Source organism: Girardinichthys multiradiatus, chromosome 24 (genome assembly GCF_021462225.1).
Source record: "Girardinichthys multiradiatus isolate DD_20200921_A chromosome 24, DD_fGirMul_XY1, whole genome shotgun sequence".
Lineage (NCBI taxonomy): Eukaryota > Metazoa > Chordata > Actinopteri > Cyprinodontiformes > Goodeidae > Girardinichthys > Girardinichthys multiradiatus.
Genome location: NC_061816.1, coordinates 4,206,961 through 4,233,268, shown reverse-complemented (window position 1 = coordinate 4,233,268; position 26,308 = coordinate 4,206,961). Strand labels below are relative to the sequence as shown.

General features: G+C 47.7%; 2 protein-coding genes, 1 non-coding gene and 1 pseudogene across 11 annotated transcripts in view; 1 reads left to right on the top strand and 3 right to left on the bottom strand.

The window, feature by feature from the left end:
- LOC124861450 overlaps positions 1 to 26,308 on the bottom strand; it is a 700,723-nt pseudogene that overhangs the window by 378,189 nt on the left and 296,226 nt on the right.
- Positions 1 to 26,308, bottom strand: part of LOC124861512 (protein NLRC3-like) — a 737,509-nt gene that overhangs the window by 533,247 nt on the left and 177,954 nt on the right. The window lies entirely within an intron of this gene.
- On the bottom strand, positions 1,818 to 25,762 carry LOC124861392 (CLIP-associating protein 1-A-like). 9 transcript variants are annotated; one of them, XM_047355110.1, is made up of 42 exons: positions 25,443 to 25,762; positions 24,569 to 24,884; positions 22,482 to 22,560; positions 21,848 to 21,951; positions 21,668 to 21,759; positions 21,411 to 21,486; positions 20,395 to 20,492; positions 19,683 to 19,753; positions 16,347 to 16,481; positions 16,192 to 16,268; positions 16,029 to 16,121; positions 15,808 to 15,953; positions 15,583 to 15,718; positions 15,283 to 15,353; positions 14,964 to 15,023; positions 13,723 to 13,800; positions 13,486 to 13,653; positions 13,353 to 13,396; positions 13,060 to 13,257; positions 12,918 to 12,944; positions 12,530 to 12,625; positions 12,266 to 12,448; positions 11,310 to 11,414; positions 11,071 to 11,127; positions 10,483 to 10,580; positions 10,378 to 10,401; positions 9,916 to 10,163; positions 9,783 to 9,846; positions 9,610 to 9,612; positions 9,337 to 9,500; positions 8,772 to 8,994; positions 8,582 to 8,677; positions 8,115 to 8,267; positions 7,867 to 7,973; positions 7,616 to 7,738; positions 7,158 to 7,305; positions 6,872 to 7,091; positions 6,752 to 6,805; positions 6,468 to 6,670; positions 6,269 to 6,397; positions 5,875 to 6,198; positions 1,818 to 4,954 (listed from the first exon to the last, which is right to left on the bottom strand). In XM_047355110.1, exons 2-42 carry the CDS (start codon positions 24,779 to 24,781, stop codon positions 4,871 to 4,873), a joined length of 4,872 nt encoding a protein of 1,623 aa, XP_047211066.1. In that variant the 5' UTR covers positions 24,782 to 24,884; positions 25,443 to 25,762; the 3' UTR covers positions 1,818 to 4,870. The 9 variants fall into 9 exon arrangements, with proteins under 9 accessions (XP_047211066.1, XP_047211068.1, XP_047211067.1 ...); XM_047355112.1 differs by lacking the exon at positions 11,310 to 11,414; XM_047355111.1 differs by lacking the exon at positions 12,918 to 12,944 and having other exon boundaries at positions 25,443 to 25,761.
- On the top strand, positions 22,832 to 22,960 carry LOC124861987. The gene has a single exon (XR_007036818.1). It is a non-coding gene; the product is annotated as a U4atac minor spliceosomal RNA (small nuclear RNA).

Below are 26,308 nucleotides of genomic sequence, written 5' to 3'. Positions count from 1 at the left end.
TTGGTACCAGTTTGAAAATAAAATGTTCTGTCCAAATGAAAATACAGCAGAAATAAAATACAGACCTGAATATGTGTTATTATTTTAAGAAATATTAAAGATTCTTTGCTTGATTTTAGTTTGAATAGCTTTTGTCAACGTTTTAAATCAATTTCGTTTGTTTTATGAGCTGCAAGTAGTAAAAAGGAGTAGAGAAAAGCTGCCAGCAGGTGGCGCTGCTCATCAGTGGCTGTATAATACTGGAGAAGTTTTCTCATCTTTAATTAACACAAATAAATACTTTATTATTTAAACGATCCCCTTGTATTTATTAGAACCTGTGGGTCCGGATTGGATTCAGTCCAGATCCAGTCTTTTCTAACTGTTGAAGCTCAGAAGGTTTATTGGTGGATGTTGATCCATCAGGAAGCATCGGGACATGGAGAGTCTGCAGCTGGCATGTAAGTAAGTAAGTAAGTAAGTAAGTACGTCGTTGTACAAATTCATCCAGTTCCAAATGCTGCACAAGAAATAATCGCAATTCAACAAAACCAGAAAATTCTAAATATATATTTTTTAATATTTACAGCTTTGTGTAAAAGAAACGTCTCCTGTTTAGACGTAATTTAATGAAGGAGCTTCTCTAGTGAGTGTTGGTGGTAAATCACCAGGAAGGTTCAGAGTCTCAGCTTGGTCCTTGACCATTGAAAGCTTTATGATCTAAACCAAGTGTCTTAATGTCAGTCCTGGAGGTTATAGGCAGCTGATGTAAAGCAGCTAAAGCTGGACTCATGCTCTCTGTGCTTAGTTCAGGTAATCCGCCCAAATACCCTGAAGTCCTCCAGCCGTTTCTTCTGAGCTCAACAATGATCCAAATGACTGCAGAAAAAAGAAGGAATCCCTTTTTCTTCAACAAAAATAATCTTACTTCGTTAAACGAGTCATTATGTGGGATTTTAGGGTCAAATCAGAATCTTATGTAACCCCCAGACCCATTGACCCAACAAGCTGCCACGCCCGGGTTAACCATCATTGTGTCTCTTCTGACCCTTGGTCCAACTAATAACTTATCAGTCCTGTTCTTGTTGGAGATTATAGTTGAAGCACTACCGGGCTCAGCAGAATCGTACACCTGGGTATCATCAGCATAACTACACATATTAGGCTTTCTAATAATAAACCACACGGGAACAAGTAAAACAGTGAAAACAGTAATGGGCCAAGGCAGCTGCCCTGAGCAGCTCCATGAAATTAGACTGTCTTCCTTTAATGTTTGGTTTAAACCAGTTTAACACCGAACTGATAAGAATATCATGTCTACTGGATCAGAACCAGAAGGATCAGAACAGATATCTCTGGTTCTCCTTACGATAATCAGGTTTATTGAGTGATGGGTTCTTCTTCTCTGAGTGGCCTTTCAGACTATGTTGGTCTGACTCTCCTACCAGCTTCAGCAGCATCTTGTCAGGGTCTATAGCTGTTGTTCTGGGGTTGACTCACACATTTTACACCAGAACCGGTTCATCTCTGAGACAGAACCGTGTCATAGCAGGATGCTCTCATGCTTGAACAGAGGGAGGTTCTGACATCAGTGTGTGAAATGCTTTGTAATGTGTTGCACCATATTGTATATCTTGCTTGCGTTGACCTACATTAACTTCATATCGCATCATCTGAATATATTTGCTAAACTTTGACCCAGTTCGCATTAGTATAAGCATTCGGAATTATTCAGAACCAGTCTCTGATCCACAGTCTGAGTTTTTTCTTTCACTAACTTTCTGCTGCCTATTTGGACCAATATATTTTAATAAGAACCACACCGTATGAAGACAGGAGAGAGAAAAGAAGTCTGATTGTTTATTTCAGCTGGAGGTGAACCAGGCAGGTACAGATCAGACAGCAGAACTTAAGCAGAACTTAAATATAAGGTGGGTCCAAACTAAACCATCAGGAGCCATGCAGGGTCCAAAGCTTATTTACAGCAGCTCTTTGTTAACATCCACCATGAAAAGCAGCGGTGTGGTGTTAGTGTTAGTAAAGGTCAGAACCGGTTGGGACATGTTGGTTCTGTTCAGGAGTGTTGACCCAAAGGCACACAATCTGGGCTGATCTGGGTTTCATTTGCTAAACTAACAACAAGCTGATGGAGTTTCGACTCAGCAGGTTTAAATCCAAAAATAAATGGTACAGAGAACCATTCTGGTTCTGGAAGAACCAGAACATTGAACATTCCCCCTGGAGAGTAGTAGGAAAAACAATAAGGCCTGTACGTACTGAGCGTGCTCAGAGGGAAACATTTTAATTTGTTTTTAACTCAGATTTTCAGAAACAGAATCAAATCTGATAAAACTGTTAACCATGTTTGAAATGTTCTGAAAGATCCAAACGGTTCTGTAACTAAAGCAGGAAGCAGCCCGCTGCTCATCATGTAAAACCATTTCTTTTTTCATGTCCAATTCAGACAGAACTTCAGCTTTAATGAGAACCTTTTGGATTGAAACAAATGAAACCATTTCCAAAACCATCTGCAGCATTTGGACTTTGACTAGGCCACACTGGAGGAGCTTAGCACCAGTTAGACCAGTCAGAGGTTTTTCTATCAACATGGGAAAACAGGAGGGCCACAAACAGGATAAATCTGTCAAAAAAAAGAAAATTAAAGAAAACAAAATCAATTTACCTGAAATCATTTAAATATTTATTGGTCTAAAATTTTTTAACGTTTTCTGTTTAAATTGTGTCAATTTTTTAAAACTGTTCCTGATTTACTGAAGAATTTGTTTTCCTTTGTTTTTATATATTTTGTTTGTGCTGATTAGGATTAAATGTGAGTTGTTGCTGCCAGCAGGAGGTGCTGTTTCCCAGTAGGTTTGTGTAGAGGTTTGGTAATAATAAATTATATTAAAATACAAAAATGACAAAGTATCTGAGAGAGAAAACAAATACAGAATACAGAAAAAAAAAAACGTTCAAATTAACCTGGAAAATATAGAAAATGTAATTATTTAAAACCAAATATAAAAATAGGAATATTATTTTAAAATGTAATTCGGTAAAGAACAAGAAATATTTATACATGAGTCTTTTTTTTTTATTAAACAATTCTTTATTTAAATAAATATAAATTTGATTATTTCTTTATTTGTGTTATTTGTCTTGTTTTTATTGGTTAAAATAATTTTTATCCTTAACCTAAATTAGATAATTGAAACAAACGATTTATTCCCCTAAATTTGCTCTAAAATTCTAATTATTACTTGCTATAATTTGGAAAACAGTTTCCTTCTAAGCTGACTGTTGTTGTGAACTGGAAACATGAAACTGAAGCTCAGATTGACCTCATTTCTATTCTGTAGCAGATTTATTCTCATGTTGTTGCCCTCCTGTCATCAAACAGCAGAGATCACAGGTCCAATGGCTGGTTCTGACCGTAAGCAGCAGCAGCAGCAGGTGCGGGTTAAAAACACTTGTGTACAGGAACACTGTGGAAACATCCAGTGTGCTGAGGAGGAACCAACGTTAGGGTTCTGTTTATTGCTAAAGTCCAGACTTCAAACACCGACTGGTTTAACATCTTCTGATCAGCTGCTCGGTCAGCTCTTCAGGTTTCCTGTTGGTTTTCTAATCAAACACTTCACATTTTTTCAATGAACCATCAGCTGAAACCCAGCTGGAAGCTCTGCTGCTGATGATCAACATTTAAATACTAATACTGGTTATTGGTGGTTATATTACAGTGTGTCGTATGACAGGCAGCAGTAGTCTTCTAATGAACCTTCATCCTGCCACATCTAAGCATGCATAGTTCAGATGTGGATCACTTATCAGTTACATTTGGTCAGGAAGTCTCCTCAGTTTCTCAACAGAAAAACTTTCCTTCCACAATATTTACAAACTTGGAATCATAAATCTGGTTTTATCATTTCGTAAAATCAGGAAAAATGTTTTTCCATAAGTCAGCCGGCATTGTCAAAGCATTTCTGGATTAAACTTGGTCTCAACAGACAAATAAAAAGCTTTTTAGTCCTCGTAGATGAGCTCAGGGAGCAAATGATTGTTTTCTGATTCGGAGCCTCCTCCCTCTGCTCTGATTGGCCAGGCGATCAGGTGACTGTGACCAGGCCCCGCCCACTAGGTCACGCTAACGTTAAAATACGAAATAAAGGATTTTATCGGACAAATTATACGGCGACTTCTTCAAACCTCCACATTCAGAGGACGTATTGTTTTCATTTCTGTGTCATTTAATGTTAAATAATTAACAAAATTAGTTATGAAACTTCCATTCACCTTCTACTGGTCCATGGATCCATGGATCAGTAGAAGGTGAGGTTTACTCCTGAGGAGGAACTGATAAATGTCCCACAGGCAGATCATTTCCTCCTGAAGGAACGTCCTGCAGGTTGGACGTTACCTAACAGATCAAATCATTGGCCAGCCAAATGATCAGCGTTCACATTCTCCCACCGGACCTCCAACAGGAAGTTCTTCTACTACCGACGGGACGACGAGGCAGAAGATCAGGGGAGGCTCTTTACATTCAGTTTACTGGAAGGTCGGATGTGTCCAAGCACAAGCGACTTAAAGGTACTAAAAGCTTGAAAAATCCCAATGTCCTCCTCTTCTGACTCACCTCAGCTCCTTCAGGAGGTCTTCTTCATCTCGTCTCTAAAAACAGTCTGGAACTGGGAATGAAATGGTCTCGGACTCTAGCAATGGTTTCTACTGGCTTCCTACCAGACGTCGAGGAGGAAGTCTTAAGGCTGGTGGCTAACGGAGATGGACTTCCGGAAGACGGAGCTCCTCAGGACAGATTGAGAAGCTGAAGGAATGAGACGGATCTGAGCCTACATCCAAACCTGGAAACCATCAGGATGAAGGTGATGGCTCAGTAGGAGGAGATGTCCGAGGAGCTGCTGCTGTTGCTCGTGGACGTCTGAGCCCGTTTGATGTAAAGGTTCAGCAGCTTTATCTGCAGGAGAGAATACAGGAACACGTCTCAGATTCATCAGACTCTTCTGTTCTCCAGGGTTCCTACATGTTCCTCATATCCAGATTTCTCAGCTGATCTTTGATCCAAATTTAAAATGTGGATAAAAATGTTCAGACTAGGTGGAGTCAGGAACAGATAAACCTTCAGAATCTCCAGAAGATCAACGTTAGCCTTCTTTATCTATTCCCAAACCACCTACATGTGTGTTTGGGACCACTGTCCTGTCGGAACATCCAACTCAGTCCAGGTTTCAATCATCTGACCCAGGCTGGAACCACAGGAACCACACTGGAACCACCTATCATGAACCAGAACCAGCAGTCTAGCTGTTCAGTGAAGCTGGTTTAACACCACCACAGACTGAGAGGGTTCTGACCGAGAAACCACAACCGGACCTTCACAACGGACTAAAATGTGCAGGTGGAGGAAAGGTTGATGGTCAGAGGAGACAGAGACTGAGCAGATGTTCGGAGAAGCTTTCACACCTAAGAATACCGAACCAACTGTCAAGCATGGTGGTGGCAGCATCATACTGTGGTGCTGTTTTACTGCCACTGGTGCTGCTGCATGAAGGAGGACTACCTCCAAACTGGTGTTCAACAGAACAATGATCCCTGCTAACATCAAAACTTCTTGAAAGCTTCAGAACTTCTGTTTGAAACTTGGGAAGCCAGCTAGTTTAAAAGAACCAGTTCTACCACGAAGACCGGTCCAGTCTCAACCTTCGTGGTACCAGATGCTCGTTGATGGCTACAGAACGTCTGGTGAAGATGCAGCTGCTTCATGGGACATAAATATATGTGGCGGTGTATGTATAGATGTGAGCCTGCGGTCTCCTGGACTGTCTCAGGAGAAATCTGGTTACATTCCCCTCTATCTGGATCAGAACCGGGTCGTACCTTGCTGCCGGTCAGCTGGGACAGGTAGGGCTTCAGCTCCTCTCCGATCACAGAGTAGACGGCCACCAGGCAGAAGACGCTGGCCTTCCTCACGCTGCTCTCCGTGTTGTCGTATCCTTGCAGCAGACCCGGAACCAGGTCCGGCAGCAGCTGGTGCAGCGGCTCCTTGGACACGCGTTCGATGGCCCTCGTCTGCATCTTGATGGCGGCCAGGTTGATGGGGTAGTCCGTGGTCTGGACGATGGGACAGAGGACCTTGATGCACTGCTCCGGGTAGATGGATCCGGCCAGCGTGGACGCCGCCTCCTCGGCTGCTCGCACCACCTGAAGAAGAGGAGAAGATGATGAGGAGCTGCCTGGGCGTGAAGCAGGAAGCTGTGAGATGAGTCATCACCTCTTTGTGGGAGTCTTTATGAGCCTCCAGCGTCTTCATGATGGTCAGCTCAGCGTAGTTCTTGAATCGGGCCGGCTGGTTCCGCAGGATCTCCTTCAGGACCCTTAGAGCCAGCGCTCGGACCGAGTGCTGAGAGAGGAGGAACAGGTCAGAGCAAGTGGTGGAACACGTGATCTATGTAGACGGACCGCGTCCTTACGTCTTTGTCTCCCAGTGTCTCCAGCAGCAGCAGCAGCATGGTCTTAAAGTGCTCCTCCCAGACCACCAGGCTGTCCTCCCGGGCCACCTTCAGCAGCTCCAGCAGCGTCCCCCGCCTGTCCTCGGAGGCCTGGTCCCCGGCCTGGGCCTGGGACAGCTCCTTCAGCAGTTCTCCGACCAGCTCCAGCTGCTGGGCCAAGCCGGCTACAGTGAAACACAACGGAGTTAGCCCATAAGGTCCAGAACAGGAAGCTCTGGGATCTGATCTGGGTTTGGTTTTGTTACCAGGAAAACTTTTAGGGTTCAGCGTCTTGTTCTCTCCACAGTCCTGCCACCGGCCTGCAGAGGGAGCCACAGTTAGAGAGCTACAGACAAACCCAGAGAGCGGTGAAAACGGGCTCTTACCGTCTCCCAGCGGCTCGGCGCCGTCCTCCAACAGAGCGGATTTATCGGGTGCGCTGTCCGTGTAGTTGTACGGGTTGTACTCCTTGAACCGCGGCCCGGAAAACGATCGAGGCGAAGGAGTGTTCAGCAGGGATGTCTTGTTGTCCAGAGCCGTTCTGCCGCCCTCCGTCACGTCGCCACAGAACCGGTGTTCTGGGTCTGAGGATGCTGCCACGCCGGCCTGACAGGAGAACATTCATGTGGATCCTGGTCACCATCTCCAAATAACCTTATTAAACCCACTGACCATGGCGTCCCGCTTCCCGTCCCGCCGCAGCGGCTCCATCAGGTCCTCCTGGCTGCGGAAGCTGAAGTTCTGGATGGCCTCGGTGACGCCTCGCAGGGAGCAGTAGATCTCCTCAGAGTTCAGGTTCTCGCTGTCGTACTCCAACATGCTGCAACAGAGGAACACGGGTCTGAACGCTGCTGCAGGGAGACAGACCTCAGACGTATGAATGGAGACAAGTCCTGAAGGATCTGAGGTTCTTAGACATGGAACGACTGAAACTAAATGTTCCCTCCATCTCCTCCAATAGCTCCTCTTCACTGAGACATTCGTCCATGACTAGGAAAGCCTTTCAGTGATCTGGTGCACCTGGATGAATGTTGATGAGGTCACACAGACACCTGAAACACGAACAGGTGAGGCAAGCAGACGATGCGAGCAGATGGTTCAGGCTGTGGAGGGGGGGTGGAGAGGGTTACCTGGGTGAGTAAGCTCGCCGTAAGGCCTTGAGGGAGGCAGTGGGAGGAAAAGGGGAGGGGAAGGGAGGAAGAGGAAGAGGAGGGTATTTGGAGAGGCCGTCGGCGCTCCAGCCCCACAGCCGACTGTAGGGGGAGGAGGGGGAGAGATACCAGGAGGAAATAAGAACCTTTAACAAGAAGTTAGTCTTGATTGGAACTAGATCGGATCCAGACATCAGATTCAAGATGTTTAAATCTGCAGCTCTTCATACCTGGGGGAAAGACCGGCCTGGCCGTGGTTGGTGGGCGAGTTCAGTGGGCTGCTGCGGCTGCCGGGATGGCGAGGAGGCGTACGACCGGCCGAGTTAACTGGAGACGCCTGAATGTGGAGAAAACAGAAGGTTAGAACATGTGGGAGGAAAGCCCTCACACCTCACCACTGTCTCACTTCACCTCCTTCACATTCTTCTCTGCCTGGAGATACAAACTAACAATCGATTCCTGAAAACCAGGGCGTTACCATGGAGATGCCGCTGCTGGCGCTGGCGTTCCTGAGGTGGTTGTGCAGCAGCTTGGTGGTCCCGTCCTGGAAGGTTTTGGGCAGAGCTCCCAGCAGCATGGTGAACTCTGGAGTGTTGAGCTCAAAGAGGGCGATCAGAACCACCTGGGCTGCCTGCAGGACACACACACAGAACCACCTTTACTGAAACCGTTCCCTCTATCTCCACCAGGGGCCTCTGCTGTCACCTTCACCTGGAAAAAGAACATCTGCTGATGTTTAGAGCATGGCTGGGAAAAAACGAGCCTCCAGAGCCCATGTTAACAAGGCGGCAGACATGCAGTCAGACTCATGCAGCGGCTGCAGGAAAATAAAAGTCTGCGTTAATTTAAAACTGCACTGGGATCAGATCGACCCTGTGGTTAGTCCCCACCAGCTCCTTTCAGGCCCGGTTATTCGCTCCGTTCATGCCGTCTGGCTCAATCTACCTGCTTGCACCTCTCCTCCAGGTTCCCCTCCCCAGGCAGAGAGGCCACGGTGCTGCTGCGGCCTGATAACTCCTCCCCTGCCCAGCTATGGAGGGTCTGAGGGTGGAGGTGGACGGAGAAACAATTTAAACAATGAAAAGAACAAAATAAAAGAAGGACAGGAAGTAGGAGGACGTCCAGTCTGTCCTACCTTACGGACGTCGGAGCTCTTGGGCTCGGTGGTCCAGGTGATGATGCGGGAGACTGCGAGGCGCGTCTCGCTGGAGTTGACGAAGTCGGCCGGGTCCATCTGCCGGGCCAGAGCCTCGATGTAGCGCAGGATGGCCACCTTCACCTTCAGGTTGGGGGTCTGGGTCTGATCAACGATGAAACGCATCAGGATGTTGAACTGCTGCTCGTATGGGAACGACTCTCTGCAGAGACACGGAAAACAGGATTCATCTTCCTGAAGAATGAAGATACTCAAGCTTTTCTCTTCATGCTGCATCTCCAGAACCACTCCAGGATCCAGGATGGACTGAAAGACGACCACCTCCTCGTCTGAGGTTCATCACCTTCACACTGGAGGTTTATCTGCTGTGAGGCGATGGTCTTTCAATCAGTAAGAGAAGTAAAAATAGAGATTTCTAATGAAGACCAAAACAGAACCACCTGTGGAACCTCAGAACCAGTTTAAAACCCGGGTCTAAGAAGGTCCAGAAGCCTTGACTGGAAAGATTCTTCTGATAGGAGATACCGAAGGATCTGCTGCTGACCTGGTGACATCCAGAGCCTTCTGGACTTTAGCTTGGACCGAGCCCAGCAGGTCGGCCCCCATCTTCTTCAGCAGCTGTGTGAGCAGGACGAAGAGCCAGTCCTGCAGGTCGTCCCGGTGCAGGATGATGAAGTCCACCAGAGTCTCCAGGAACATGCTGAACACCTGAGAACGGACCGGGGCGGGGCATGAAGAGGAGAGGAGGGTCAGAACTGGGATTAAACACAGAACCTGTTTGAGGAGCAGCCGTTAGAGGAGGTGAGGAAACACTTACTCTCTGGTGTTTGTTAGAGTCCACAGCAGAGAAGAACCATGCAACAGAAAACACTGTTAGTTCACTGAGAAGATCCGTCCCAGAAGCTTCAGCTTCATGATCCAGACTGTTAGATGCTGCGTCCTGTCATACATGCTCTGAGGACCATGCAGTAAAGTTCAGGAGGTTCTCACCTTACTGTGGGGGTCTGCAAACATCCTGGTGAAGATCTCACAGAGTCGCTTTAGCTCCACACGGCTGCGATAAAACAGGAAACATCACTCAGAAGTAAGACGTCTGAAGGTCTGCAGAGATGACTTGACTTACCTGAGCATCCTCTGGCTCTTCAGCAGGTTCTGCAGTCCCAGCAGGCCCTCCTTCCTCTCGGACCAGTTGGAGCTGGCGCAGTGGTTCAGCACCTCGGCCACGTCCTCCGTCTGACGCAGGAAGTGAGGCCCCGCGCCGCCGTTCCTCGAGCTGAACGAGCGGTCCGAGCAGGCGCTGGAGGCGTCGCTGTTGGCGTCGTCGTCCGAGTACATGCCGGGCGACTCGAAGCGCCGCCTCACGGGCCGCCGCTGAGACGGGGGACAGCACAGTTAGAGCAGAAGAAGAATAAAGGGAACGTCTGAGGAGATGGAGCGTGCCGCCGTGCAGAGTTTGGATGATGGAGGTCAGTATCAACATGCTGACGAACTAATTCAGTTAGTTGGGGTGAAGAAACAGAGACGCCACCGAAACCAACTACCCAGGAGAGTAAATCTGCATGCAGGCACAGAAAGGGTCTACTACCTTACTCCTGGAGTCTCCCAACAGCTGAAACAGACAGACAAGAACCTTCGTCAGCACCACTTCCACTCAGTTCGGACATGAAAACCCTGCAGGATGTTTTCATACCAGAGCGTCGGCCACAGCAGCCTCCACCTCGGTGCCGGTGTTCAGGATCCTCATGGCGTTGACGGAGGCGGAGATCCGAGCCTGATGGGACAGCCGGTCTGAGGAGGACACATCAGGTCTTATCATGAAACTGAATGACATGGAGCTTCACTTTGGACCGTTTGTAGGCGTCAGCGTGGATGAAGACCCTCTAAGGTCAGCAGCATCCAAACCCAAAGCAACCAGAACATTTAAGCAGCAGAAACACAAAAAATGTGATGGAAAAGCAGGAGCAATGACTGAGGATGCAACAGAAAACCTAGCAGGACAGCTCCAAAATGTGCAAAAGAAAGGAACCAAAGAAGTCCACTACTTTCTGGAACCTTTAACATCTGACCCAACAGGGTGGGGCTGCTGTCCCCTGATCATCAATGACATCATCAGTGACATCTGCTGCAGGAATACATCAACAGGCTGAATGAAGCTGGAACATCTGATTGCAAACATTCTCAGTGAGGAAAGGATGAGCCATGCAAATGGAAGGGACCACCCGCTCAGCCAGATTAATGACCATGGAGCAGAAGCAGATCTTAGTGCCTCAGAGTTCACCTGAGCAGCATTCTGCAGAGGTCAGGGCGCTGGTAGAACGGGAATGAGGACGGCTCGCTGGAGGAGGACATAAAAACCACAACTTAAACCCCTCATCGCAGTCAGAACCATAGAAGAAGTGGTTAGAGAGCCTTTAAAGCAGACATAATTAGACCAGAAGGGCAGAACAAGCTCACAGGCAGCGACTGGACCAGCAAGAAGGGTGACAAAGGTTTGGGGGTCTGTGGTGGCGTACTCACCCAGGGGGGAGAAACCCCTGGCGGGGCTGGTGTCGCGGCTGCTCTCGCGACTCGTTTCTCGGCTGCAGCCCTGACTCATGCTGGGCCGAGGGATCCGGCTCCGGGCTGCAGAGTCCGGACGGAGGCGGGCAGAGAGGACAGGAAAACAGGACAGCGGTCCATGCAGTGAGTTACAGAGGCTGGGTTAGACACTGAAACAGCTGAAGCTCTGCTGAGATGTTAGACAGGAGGAAGACATGGAGGAGGAGCATGCAGGACACCAACAAACACAAGGATCAGAGGAGAGGAGGAGACACACTGCATAGATGAGCACCAGGTGGAGCTCCTCTGGGCTGCGTTCTCGGTCCTGTCAGGCTTTCATTACTTCTGGGTTTATTTAGCAAAGATGGTCACATAACAAGACCATAACGTTGATCAGGTGGTATCCTGATGGTTTTATTGTTATTCAGTAAAAATGCTTTTTTATTGATTTATTGAAGATTTTCTGTAATCAAAACCATAAGAAATGTTTCACTCTGTGTGATAAATCTATAGAAAGATTGAGATTCTGTTATTCTGAGCTGGACCTGTGTTAAATAGAAGAAACTGAGTCAGTCAACGAGACGATCCTCGTCTTTCTACTTTTCTTCTTTGTCGTTTTATGGATTTTCTTAAATGCAAGAAAAAAAAAGAATAAAAGCAAAAATATTTCAAGGAAATATAATAAAATAAATGGAAAAAACAACTAAACTAAATAAGTACAACTGAATACAACTAGAAATGACATCAAAACTACATGAAATAAAAAAGCAAAATGAACTTAATTAGAATGACTTAAAATAAACCTTAAAAACAGAAGAATATAAGAAAAATAACTGAATTATGAACTAAAACCTCCTCTTGACAGATTTGGAGTAAATTTCAGTTAATCCAGAACCCAAACTAGACCTGTTTCTGTTTCTGGTGGCGGTTCTTACCCACTCCTGATCTGGTGGGACTTGTCTCCCGGCTGCAGCCCTGACTGCGGTGACCTCGAGGTCGAGTCTTCTCGCTCTGACCGCAGGAGGCGCTGTTGTGGCCACCGCCGCCTGTGGTCGGCCTCGGGATCCTACCGTACGTGGAGCTCAGCAGACGGCCCGGAGAACCGGAGCGGCTGCCGGCTGAAACCCAGCAGGAAACCAGTCAAAGTTAGGTTCTACGCTCCAACATGTTTGGGTCAGAGATAAGGTCTCATCACTCACGCTGGGACTGTGAGACGACCTTTCCTCGGCTCCGACCACCGCTGTCCGTCACCGCCGGACCGGTTCCTGCACTCGTCCTTCTGGTTCGGACCCGACCTGAGGATGAAGAGGAGGGAGTATGAGCTGCTGCAGCTCTGAATGAAAACTAGACCGGCCCGGTCCAGGCAGGAGTTCCTTCATGACGCCCTGAGGTGCAGACAGAACAGATGGAGGACGACCACATGCAGCAGGTTCAACTGGACTGAACCTCACTGGAACAAGTTCTGTCTGATCCTGGTCCCAGAACAGCTGGTCCTGTTCTTGAGGAGCCGCAGACAACAGTAACGACCATGCGTGGACAGTCCGTGCACCACAGACACACACACACACCTTCACACACTCCTCTCACCATCTGTGTTAACAGCCCAGGAGCCGTCTGACGGGTGGGCGGAGCCAGCAGGGAGACAGCAGGATGTACAGGTTTAGGTTCTGGGACAAAGATTCTCTACACCGATGGATCCAGGATCTGGACCTGCAGGGATTGTTCTTACCGAGCGAAGCGTAGGATCCAGGGGCAAGCGCTGAGGCCGAGCTGAAGGGAGACAACGCCGCGGCGGAGGAGACGGCGGGCATCCTGGTGCGGGCGTTAGCGCTGGCAGCGGCGTTGACGTCCACATCGCTGCGAGACCGCTGCAGAGATCCCGGCAAGGAGGCGGCTGCAGGCCTCCGGGAGGCGGCGGAAGGTTTGGCTGAAGGAAATATAGAACATTTAACGCTGCTTTGAATCAGATTCAATTCTAATTTTATTGATCAGCTGCAGATGAAGAGGCATGAAAACACTTACATCTGCTGCTGCTTCCCGCCGAGCTTTTCACAGACATCGGCCGGCTGTGGAGGAAACATATTTATGGGTCAGGAGCAGACAGTTTAACCCTTCCTCCACCAGAACTCAACCATCAGAGATCCCATCGACTCACTTCAGGCTCTCCTGAGACGACGAAGACGAGCGGTCGGAGGCCGGGAGCGACATCAGAGTGTCTCCGCTCTTCAGCTGGGCCTGCAGAGCTTTCTGATAGGCTGACTCCAGACCCTTGAACAGAAGCTCCGCCTCCCGGCTGAAGTGACCCTGGAAGCCCCAGTAACACCTGAGAGGGCAGAGTTCAGATGAGGGTCGCGTTGATTTGAAGCTGCTGTGTTGATGAATGTTGTCTTACCTCCTGGCCACAGATCGAGCTTCAGCGTCAGCATCATGGATCCCTTTCTTTATCGTCTCCGTTAACACCGCTCCATGTCTGCAGGGGAACAATAATCCAGTTTGGGTCCAACCTCCACCTTTACTTTCAACTAACAGCTCAGAAAACAGAACCTGGTGAAGGAGTTCAGGATCCGTTGGCCCTCGTGTTAGAAAGGGAGACTCATATATTATATGTATCAGTGAACATGGGTGAAATATTTCAAGCCTTTGTTTCTTCTAATTTTGATGACTGTGTCCTACAGATAATAAAAACCAAAAATTACTGTTTCAGAAAATAAAAATATTACATCAGATCAATAAAAAATGAAATTTTAAACAGAAATGTATAAACATACTATAAAGTATGCCCATTTCTATGCAACCAGTAGCTGGTCTGGGCTCCTTTAGCTTGAATTACAGCATCAACGTGGTGTAGCATGGAGAAGATCAGCCTGTGGTTCTGCTGAGGTGGAATGGAAGTCCAGGTTGCTTTGATAGCGGCCTTCGTGTCCCTGCTCATTTGGCACTTTTTCCTAACATACGTTTTCCTTCCACTCAACTTTCTATGAATATTTTCAGGCAGAAAACCAGTGAACAACCAGCTCTTTTAGCACTGACCTTTTGTGGCTTCCCCTCCTTGTGGAGGGTGTCATCTGTCCAGTCAGCAGCCTCCCGTGGTTCTGTCACCTACTGACCCGGACTGGGAGCCCATTTAGAGGCCCGGGAAACCGTTGCAGGTGTTTGGAGGTAATGAGCTGATTAGGGTGCGACACCATGAGTTTCCAGTATTTAACCTTTTCACAATATTCAGATTTTGTGAGACGCTGAGTTCTGGGTTTTCCTTCTCTGGAAGCCAGAACCATCAAAACTAGAAGAAATAAAGGCTTGAAATATGTAAAATAAATCTATATGATTTATGAGCGTCGCTTTCCTGCAGTCTGCCTGATGGGACTCAGAGTGGGTCGATGACTAGCAGAACTCCCTGGACTCCAGAGGGGGTCCAGCTCAGGTTTCTCCCCAACGGCAGAAACACAGAGCCTTTAGGAGACAGACAGAGCCCCCCCTCCCTCCCTTCACTATCGCCATGGAAACTGCTGAGGGTCAGCCTGAACCAGCCCGGTGTCACATTTCCTCTGTCTGAATCGGGTCAGAGGTTTCATTCAGTGTTTCTGATCCGGTGGTGCTAAAATCAGCAGCTCCTTAGTTGAACTGGGTTTTTACCTGTCCAGGCTGCTCGTCTGCCACTCCTGCAGCAGCAGGTCCAAAAACTCAAAGCTGCGTCTGGAAACAAGACAAAGAGGCGTTTTTTAGCGTTCACCGTGAGGAACGAAGCCCTCCTCGTTCCGACAGAGAAACACACTGCATGAAAAACATCGAATCTGAAGACGCAGCAGACAAAACTCATCGAGACAGGGAGGAGAACAACATACCTGGAAATAAAAACCAAATAAAACTGTTTTTAATATGGTCCAGAACACTAAATAATTAATGCTTGATTCAAATGAATTCTAGGAGAAAGCTGATGAAAATGGAGACCTACCTTCTGACGGCCACAGATTTGGAGGTACAGCTGCTGCTGATGATGGGGATGAGACGAGGACAATGTGTTTGCTGCAAAAACAAAACAAAGCTCCATGTTCAACACAACTTTCACCTAAAGCCACTGAGCTGCAAACTGGAGCCCCACTGAGGGACCTGGACCCTCCAGGAACCAGGTGCTCCAGAGGTCATCCTTCCTGCTCTGCATCCTGCTGGCTTCATCCGACCCCCTCACCCTGATGCCTGTAGATGAAGCTTCCTTTGGGTTGGACATGAAATGTGATGAAAAGTCTGAACGTACTCTGAGGATGAGGCGGATCACGGCCACGCCCGACGTGGCCATGACTTTGGCACTGTTGGGGACCAGGTTGAGGAGCGCCGGCATGATGGCCTCGGCTGCGTGGTCGAAGCGGCTGCCCAGCACCGACGACAGATGGCTGGAGGTAGCAGGGGCATGATGGAGGAGGTTGGTCATCAATCAGGTAAAAGAACTCATGGTGTTAGAGGAGAAGAGTTGTCGCCTCACCCCAGCGTGATGCAGGCCTCCCGAACCACCTGAGAGCGCAGGTCTTTGGCCGACAGCTTGAAGGACGCCTCCATGAGCCGCAGCTGCTGCGGGAAGCAGTCAAACTCCGCCGCTCCGGCCAGGAGCAGCGAGCGCAGCTTCTTCAGCTGATGAGGGACGAGGCAGAGGTTAGAGGAGCAAGCAGATGCTTCACAGTCAGAGAAAACGTGCGGACGGCTTACCGCGGCCACTCTCAGCTCCCAGTCCTTCTTATCGTCCGACAGCACGTCGCGGATCTTCGTCATGGCCTCCTCCACCTCCCGGTTGGAGTAGATCTGATGGAGGAGAGGCCAGAGATGATACGCAAGTTAGATTTAGATTTCAGGGATGCGGAAGATGTCTTACCTGCACTGTGGGAACATCCTGGAAGGCCTGGATGAAATCCTCCTCATCCACAGCTCCTGCGCTCGACCCGTCCCTCCCTGCAGGACAGAAAGCTTCGTAAAACACAAGAAACATGTGGAAGTGTGGGGCAGAGGAGAGCTGGTTCTGGTTCCGACCTGCAGACTTGCTGCTGGAGGCTGAGGACGGCCGTCGGAACGAGCCCATGCTCACTGCCTTCCTCCCAGACAGAGAGGCTCCTTTGGAGGAGGAACGTCCGCCGTCCACCGACTCATCGTCCTCAAAGTTTTTATCTGGAGGAAGAACAACAAAGAGCTGCGGTCAACGGGTCCCAGCAGGCGGACTGAGGCATGCCTGCAGCCGAATCCCGGGAGATAACTGAGATTCCTGCAGAAACCGACGGTAGACTGAACAATCGGTCCAGTGTGGAGGACACAGAACCACTCCAGAGGTGCTGAGGGTTCTGATGAATGTAATGAAGCAGGACAATGATGGGATTTCTGCAGGAATGTAACTCAGTTTGAGTCAGTTGGGTCAGAGCACAGCCTGTTCACAGAAACCTCTGTTGGTCCTGATGAACTGGACCGGTTCAATGTGTATCAGTAAATAAACAGGAAGACAGAGCAGGCAACACCACCAGGCTCCGCCCTCAGAACATGAGCCTCCATCAGCCCTGCAAGCAATCGATCCTTTTCCATTATTCACACACACACACACACACACACACACACACACACACACACACACACACACACACACACACACACACACACACAGCGGTGGGGAGTGAGTCAACACATCAGTCATCAGGCTGCACTGTAGGAAGAACCAGACAGGAGGACATGGAAGGTCCAACCTTTAGCTTCATGATCGCCCAGCTGCACCAGCAGCAGCAACTACTTCCTCTTTACTTCAAAATAAGAGTCTCATCATCATATCTGGGGCTGATCCAGAACCTCTAGAGACTTCACCATAACCAGAACTACTGTGGAGCAAGATCTCCCTACAGCCCAGGTGTCCAAGTCCAGTCTGTAGTCTTCGATGCGCCATGTTTTAGCTGCTCCTGTATCATAGCAACCCCACTAAGATGACCTGATGCTCACACCGGCTGCAGCAGGTCCAGACCTAAACTCTTCCTTCACAGCGTGTCAACCTGCAGCAGGAGACCTTCTACACAGCAGGCAAGGAGACAAGAACCAGAACCAACAACAGGCTTTAAGTTGTTAGATAAAAAACAGGAAGATGGGATGTTGAACAGAACCATGGCCCAAACTTCCAGGTCAACACGTTCGATCTCTGTTTAGTAGGAACAAGCAAACTGATGGAAACCAGCCTGTCTGCAAAGACCTACTCAGCTAGAAGTTTATCAGAAGATAGAGCTCCAGCAGACAGAGTCCAACCTTCACACCAACCGGACCACTAACGCCTCCTCACAGAATCTAACTGGTCTGGGAGCAGAGCGGCTGTCCTGTCTCTGCAGCTTCCTGACTTCACATCCTGAATCCATCCGGCCCAGACGGGGACACGCGGTCGCTGCTTCCTGTTTGATTCTGAAGCAGAGGAAGAGGAGCAGCTTACAGGAGCAGAGCCTCCTGCAGACCAGCTTCCTCAGCATGCCGGCACCGTCCTCTCAGGTCCTCACATCTTCCCCCGCAGCAGCGGACAAAACGGGAGGAAGGAGCCTCGCCTCCCCCCTCCGCTTCAGCAACATCCTCCTCCTCCTCCGCCTTCGTCCTCTAACTCGCTTCATACAGGATGGAGGAAGAAGAGGGAGGATGGAGAGGAGCAGGAAGAGGAGGAGTCAGGAGTAAAATAATTCAATAACATAGAATCTAAATAGATTCTTCAAATAAACATCGATAGTAAAAACAGATGAAATATAAAATATGATAATAATCAGAACTAAAAACTGATTTCATTTAAATAATTTAGCTAAAATAAAAATGGCTTCATTTTATTATTCATTTACACGATAAAAACAATCAAATCAAATTAAAAGAATATTTAACCAAACTAGAAACTATTTCTTGAACATGAAATGTTTTAATGGAGGTGGTTTCTGTGAGTCATGCTTCATCCTGACTGATAACCGATCTGGACCTTAGATGTTCCAGTGTTGGACTCGACCAGACGTTCTCCGTGAATCAGAACTTCCTGGGAGAACGGGGAGGACCTCCAGCTTTGCTGAAGCTCAGGTGCGTCTTCACCTGGCAGAGCCGCCTGCTCCGCATGTCTGTCGGCCATCTGGGCTGAACCGGACGTTTCCAGCGAGCCTTGAAGCGAGTGATGCAGCAGCTGCAGCTGCTCTGAACGAGCGTTTAACCCCAACACAACCAGATCATTATGAAGCTCTGATTCCCAACAGTCCACCTCCTGTTCCTCTCAGGTTCCTGCTTTCCTCCTGGCAGCAGCCCAGATCCTGATGGACCCTGACAGCTGATCCTCCTCGTGCAGCTACGCCGCAGAAACCCTCCAGGAGGAGATCCTGCGGCTGCTTCTAATCCTCCTCTCGCCTCGCACATAACTCAGATTCATTCAGCTGTGAGTCAAAGATCTCTGCAACCAGAACATCTAAACCAGCCTGGACAGGAGGGAAGTCCCCAGCAGCTACATGAAATGGTTTCGAGGCGCCGCAGCTGCAGAACCAGAAGCAGAGAAGAAGTTTCTGTCTGCTGATAAAAAGCTCCTAAAACGCCTCCAGGAGACAAACAAAAGGTCTCTATGTTCGAAGCAGCAGCTCCTCTTCCTAAAGGAGCTTTTTACTCTCTGGTTCGCATTCAGCTCCTCTTTCTTCACCATCTCTACCTGAAGAACGTTTGGGTCTGGACCACATCAGATCAGACGGATATAAAGGCCAAACTGGGAGGATTTACCTGTGGAGGACCGGTTCTGTCTCTGTGGAGCCCTCGGAGCAGACGCTGCCGTCCCGACCCGACTCTGCTGCCTGCGGCTCAGTCTGGTGACCGGAGGACGACAGCTGACACTACTCCTACAAAATAAAAGCCCTGGCTGCTGCAGTCCGGGTCATTGCCCCCGCCCAGTCTGCCCCAGTTCTCCTGCTGCTTTGTTATCTGCCGCTGCTCCGGCTTCCTGTTTGCAGACTTTGACGACATGAGTCAGCTCTGACAGAAAAAAAACCTGTTGGAACCCAGAGGGATCCGGTCCAGATCTTTTACTTTGTTTTAGTAATTATTTTTCCTAATTAAAAAGTCCCTGACTGCTTCACCAGTCCCAGATTGAGCTACGAACACACAGAAATCCCTTAGGAAACGCTTACGATGCTTAAGAAGCAACTAGGAATTTGTTAGGAGTTAACTGAGAAGTTCTGGATTCGGTGAACAGCTCATAACTTTTGCCTCGTATTCCAGATGGCTGAAGAATTGTCAGAGCTAAGGATGAAATACGAATCCGTCAGGAAATCAGGGATTTATCCTGGAATCCAGGATACAGTTTGAGACTGAACAACAAACCAGCCAGAGAACAGAGATCTTTACCTGACAGCGGGGACAGAACCATGTTCCCGGACCTCTGGACTTCATCGAATTGACTAAAGATCATGTTGAGCCTGAAACAGAGCCAGAAAACGGAGTCAGCACCAGAACGAACCAGCAGTAACACGTTCGGGTCTGCACACTGGACCCTGAAATACAAATAAATGGGTCATAAATGGGTCTGCGACTGAAAATATTCCGACGGGAGGTGAGAGCAGAGACGGAGCAGCCGCGGGGCTGCTGGGGTCAGGGGTCAGGAGTTCATGTTTGACTGCCTCTGTCTGAGACAACAACGCTGGAGGTTTACCAGTCTGACCAGTGTCTACTGGGTCATCACATGACCCAGCTGTGATGTTCTCTTATTATTCCTGCAAACTTCAGCTGTCTTCAGGTGTCGGGTCCACTGTTTGGTTTCTCCAACGTTCTCTGTTAGGGTCAGGTCCGTCCAGCTGCTCTACCCTCTTCTTCCTCACTAATGCCTGTGGAACGTGTCTGGAATAGAGGTTTCCATTGTCCTGCTGAAAAATGCCAGGAAATCCCTGGAAAACACGTCTTCTTAAAGGCAGAGAAGACGTCTGAAGAGAAGATCCCTTCAAACGTCGCTTTTCTCAGTTTCATCCCAACTTTGGTCCTTTTCCTGGACTTTCTAGATGTTTCTGTGTCTGTGTCTGATCTCAGTAACATTTAACAACACTTAGTGAGAACTTGAACGCACCGGGACTGAGGCAGACCCTTCTTCCCCAGGTCCATCCTCACTCGCTCTCCAACATGGCGGTAGATCTCCACCAGGCAGGACATGGCTGCATCACGGACCTTCACACCAGCATGGAAACACACAGCGGGAACAAAAAGGATATTTTATGAAGTAAAACATCTGGCTGACATGGAAACGTCTCAGCAGTGAGTTAAAATAAAAGGGTTTTTCAGGGTGAAATGGAGTCTAATGAGTCCTCAGAGAATCCAGAGCTTCTAGACTTTAAATTTAGGGTTTTGCTGCTGGGAGCTTTTGGCTTCAGGAAATGAAGCTGCTGGGCATGGCTTCCTGTCCTGAACAGGAAGTCAGACTCTGGTACTGACAGATGTCTGCAGCCTATCAGGACACAGAACTCTGATGGTCCAGGAGGACACCAGCCGATTTAAACCAGCAGGAATAAAAACCTGCAGGTTATTAATGTCTCTGCTCTGCTGCAGTGTTTGTATTTCACCAGCAGGGGGCAGTCAAAGATAAATAAGGCCTGTTCTGCAGCAGCTGGAGATCTTCTTCTAGTTCTTCTGGAAGAAGTTCTGACTCTAAACTGAACCTCTGGACTCAACATTTCTGTGCAAGAAGAAATATTTTACAAAGAAGCGAAATAAAGGAAAAAATAACAAATTTATCAAGAAATAACCCTTTTAGAAAATAAATGATAAAGAATATAATAATTTAACAAAATTCTGAAGGACAAAATATGGAAAAAAATATTAATTCTAATTATAACTAAAACACATTTATTTAAAATAAAATAAAAAGGAAAAACAGACGATCCAACAAAAATCTAAAGAAAACAAATAAAATGTAAAAACCTGAATATTAAATGAAGCTTTTTAAACACAGATAATGTGATTATATAACATAGATCTAACATGATGTTACGTAAGAACACACTAATCCCTCACAGCTGAAACTAAACACACAGAACCGATGAACCGGACCCAGAAACGTTCCGGGACGGGTGGGTCGACGGGTCCTACCTGACTGGCTGGATCTCCCAGCAGGTTGCAGATGAGAGGGACGATTTTATTTAGGGTCAGACTCTGAGACCCGAACCTGAAACAACAACACAGCCGAGTCATGGAGATCTGAGTCTACTTTAAATCCTCCTCTAGAAAGAAAACTGAGGCTTCCATAAGTTCTCCTAAAACCTCCAGCTAACCCCAGGAAGCATCAATTATTCCTGAATCCAGCTTCTCTGGTCAGCTTTGATGGAGCTCAGAGGTCTTCCACTCACACATTGAGGGTGGAGATGAGGCAGAGGCAGAGTTCCTCTCTGGTCCTGATGTTCTTGTGTTTGAAGCCTCCCATCATGCGCTCCCACACATACTGCAGACACACACACACACACACACATCAGTGGTTTTAACCATCACACAGCGACACGGCGAGGAACCAGAGTCAGGACAGAGGCTACCTGCGGGTTGGCCGACTGGTCCATGATCTTCAGCAGCAGAGCCTGGTCCTGCTCCCGGACCTGGTCCTTGGAGTCTCCCAGGCGATCGATCAGACTCGGCAGAACTGGACCCACAGAGACACAAACCATCACAGGACATCATGGTGCATTCAAAGACAACCCGTAAACTGTCCAGCTGTAGGTCCATTTCTGGTTCCTGACAGATGGATCAGTTTAAACAGGGTTCTGCTGGACAATAAACCGGCCTGGTTTCCACAGCCGAGACATAATGCAGCAGAAAACAGAAATTAGTAACGATAGCAAATATCAGGACATATACAACATAAAAACCAACATTTATGGAGCATTTCTTCATGTTTTTTCAGGAATAAATCATTAATTATCCTTGTTATATTTTCTGTCTAAATTCACTTTCAATATTTTAAATGTTATTCATATTTTTCATTTATTATATTTTTGTTTTACTTCTATTTTTATTATGTAATGACATTAATTAGATTTTATTTGGGTGTAAATCATCTTATTTTATCTCTATTCGTTGACTTTAATTGAATTAATCAGCTGTACGTGGTTGAACAATAACGTGAGGATAAAGTGTTCAGCCTGTGACGTCACCAGCGTGAGAAGGTCTCACCTGTTCCCACCTGAGTCCGGAACCTCTCCTGCAGCCTGTCCACCAGAGCCGACAGAACCTCCATCCCCAACAGGACCACCTGAGAGAAAAACATACGGAAACACCCACATCACACCGCAGCCAATAGGAACGAAGCTGGACCGCAAGGGACTCTGGGTAATGAGCACGAAAAAAGGGATAAGTGCTGAAGAAACTACAAACCGAGCCGAATAAACGGCCCAAAAGCATTAGAGGGGTCTGGTGAAGGAGAAGCGAGTGGGTCTGTGGCTGAAAGATGAGTTCGGAAACGGAACCATGACTGAGTAGGAAGCTCACTCTGCACTAGAACCTCCATCAGTGACGAACACACAACTTTCCTTGTCTTGGGGTGGTTCGGGAAACTCAATGAACGAGAAGTGAGAGCTTCCCTGCTAACACCATTTCAACACATTCGCGCCACCTGGGCGGTTCCGCTCAGGAAAGGTGCAATTTTTGGACCATCTCTTATCTAAAGAGAAAAACTCTGTAATAAATAACTACAGCCTCCTAGTGGAGAACACCGGTACAGCATTACATTAAAATGAACGGAAATGAGACCTTAAACGGAGTCTATAATTATTAAATTCTGAATAAAATCAAGCTTTAAAGAGAAATTATAATATTCCCTCATCTTTCAATAAAATCAACCAGTCCACTAACTGCAGTCAGTCTACATTTTCCTCTCTGAACCTGAACCCTGATTTAACCTCCGAGGACACAAACAGCCCAACAAACTGTCTGAACATTTTCATATTTCCAAACTGTCTGTGAGAAATGTAAAAACAGACACATTTCTGCGTGAATTTATTCATTTCTTTAATAAAAACCGGAGATGATGATCAGGTATTGTTTGCAAAGAGCAGACATGTAAATATGTCCAGCAGGTGGCGCCACCTGCAACACATCAGAACCATAACCCTGCTTCTAGCCTTCATATGATGGCATCATGAAGGATCCTCCTCCTCATGCCTCGGCTGTTTCTGTCCACTGAGGGATTTGATGCTGCAGACGGAACTAAACCATCCAGAATCTGATCTGGGTCGGGTTCTGGAGGACCAGGACAGCAGCTGATTTACAGCTGGATCCATCACAGGGATCGATAGGTGGGAGCTTCAGAGCCCAGGGGGTGTCTGGAGAGGAGAATAAATGTAGAGTTTTACAGTCAGTTTCGGATCAGTCCGAGTTCTGACGGGTTTTCCTGTGCAAACACGCCTCAGAGCAGCTGATTTCCTGTCAGGCGGTAAATCTGTCACAGAGGGAAGGAAACTGGGCTAATGTGGAGGTAAATTAAGCTCCGAGCCGCCGCCCCGGCCGTCTGGGAGCTCCGTCCTCCTTTCAAACGTCAGCACTACACTCTAACAGACTGATCCAACTTTCAAAGGGCCGGTTCTGCCAAACCTGCTCATCCAATGAGTCGGGTTTATGAAAAAAGGGCTCATGCAGGCTGTCCTGTTCTGAAGGACGTCTAGAAGCGGCTTCTTTTCCTAAATAGTGTAACATATCCGATCAGATGATCCAGAAGAAGCTGTGCATGCAGGCTGGAAGACCTCTCTGGTGGGAGAAGTCAGGTTCCTCCAGCTGGGAACATCTATGGTTGTTTCTGTGGAGCTGCTACAGCTTCTTCTCCTCTAGGATCAGCTTGTGTCCATGAGTGTAGGTGGACGTCCATCTTCTCTCCACGGTCAGATAATGGTTGGATCAGATGTTCACAGCTTGTTTTATTTAGGGCTATTAGAGTAAAGGGGAGATATTTATTTGTAAACTATGCTTCTATAAACTCTGGGATGGAGCTGCAGCAGATTTTAGGATGTCTTCTAGATGTCTTCTGACCATTCCTGAGAACTCAGATCTTCTGAAACTCTTCCTGATGATCTTTTATCATTTCAGCACAGCTTCTACTAGCCATCAATAAGCTGCTAAAAACCTAGAACTACCACTCTGACCCAGGATCAGTGAGGACCACCGACAGGTCCAAGGTGCTTTATCATCATTTCTGTTAAAAAGAGGCCCGTTGGTTCTGCAAAGCCCGGTTTGACCCAGTAATACCCGCAGCCGAGTCTGAATCTCACCTTGTAGTTGCTGGAGTTGACCCAGGAGCTGGCCACGGTGTCCACCATCCTGTCCAGCAGACTCTGGTCCTGCTCCAGCCCAGGACACCGTTCCTGGTTAAGGACCAGCTCGGTGATCTCCTGGCCAACCTGGAGCCTCCGGCCCAGGTCTTTCTGCAGAACCAGGTCCAGCAGGTACTCCATGCTGCTGATCTCCTCCTCTTCCTCCTCCATGGCTGGACTGTCTCCACTGGTCCTGGTTCTGTCCCGGGTGTAAGGCTGTTTAACACGGTGAGATGTCCTGCAGAGGAAGGATGCTCTTCATTCTCCTTCCAGACTGAAACAGACAGATCACCCTGAATCTGGACTCACAGGCTGGATCTGTTACAGCTGGTTAGTAGGTTGACCAGTAGGTTGACCAGCATGTTGACCAGTAGGTAACCATAGATCTTGACCCTGAATCTGGACTCACAGGCTGGATCTGGACTTATATTCTGTAGTTAAACACTAATGAACTTGTTTCCAGGTAAACTAGCAGGTTAACAGATTTTTACCCTGAATAATGACTTGCAGGTTCTAGCTAACACATGTTTTATTTGGTTTAAAACCAACTAAAAGCTGGTGGGCAGAGTAACCAGCAGCATGCAGGGTTTACCCTGAATCTGGACTCGCAGGCTGATTCTAACATGTAAGCTGCAGTTAGTTAGTGGTTTAACACTAACTAACTAACATCTGGTTAGCAGATAAACCAGTGGGTTAACCACAGAGCAGCTAGCTGCGGTTGCTAACTGAGCAGCTAACAGCTTCAGTATTAAACACTGCTGTTAGCACCCAGAGCTAACTGAGCCATCTACCCTCTCCCTGGGTCCACAGCGGTTCTGTTCGCGTTACATACCTGTCTGTGCGGGTTAGTTAACTCGTTATTAACCCAGTAACCGGTTCCTGCGCCTCTCACCGGCTGGACCGACCCGTCCACTGGAAAAAAAAAGAAGTCTTGAAAGCCGATGCTGCCTCTGGCCACAAGCTCCCGTTACTTCACCTCACTGACCAGCAGTTCCTGTTCATCTCCAAACACGGACACATCCCTGCTTCGGTTCATATGAGCCCAAACCTGATCATTACAGGCCATTCAGGGGTAAACACCCGGATAAGAAAAGAATAATCAATAAAAACTTTAAATATTTTAGCCTGCAGTGAATGGAGGCGCAGAACGACGACGCCTGGTGGTTGAACGGAGACACTACACCGTAAATGAAGCAGTTTTGTCGCTTCTTCAAGCATCTCGTCGCTTTAAAGATGCAACTTTCTAAATAATGCAAACAACAAAATGTATTAAAATTAAGTATGATTCTAGATTAGATGTTATTAAGAGATTTAAACGTAACCTGAACAAAAAATAAGGATTCGATGATGACTGAGCTGCCAGGATAAAGGACAATATTTGGAAAGAGTAGTCTGACAGATATACCCAGTATTACAAAATGAAATAAAAAAGTAAAAGGACTATCCAGATGATTCTGGGTTGTGTCCATACCCTGGGATGATCCGGGTCCAGTTAGAGCTCCAGCGTGAGTTTCTGTAAATGGGTCACAGAACATGCAGATTAGGGTCATAAGTGGTGGACATGTGGCTCGTTTTAGGAGGTCACAGTGACATCACTAAACCGTAGATGTGAGTCGTCATGTAAAAACCAAGAGACTCAAACACAAACTGATCCTGACTTTACATCAAAACATTTCTGGCAGTTACACAAGTTTCCTC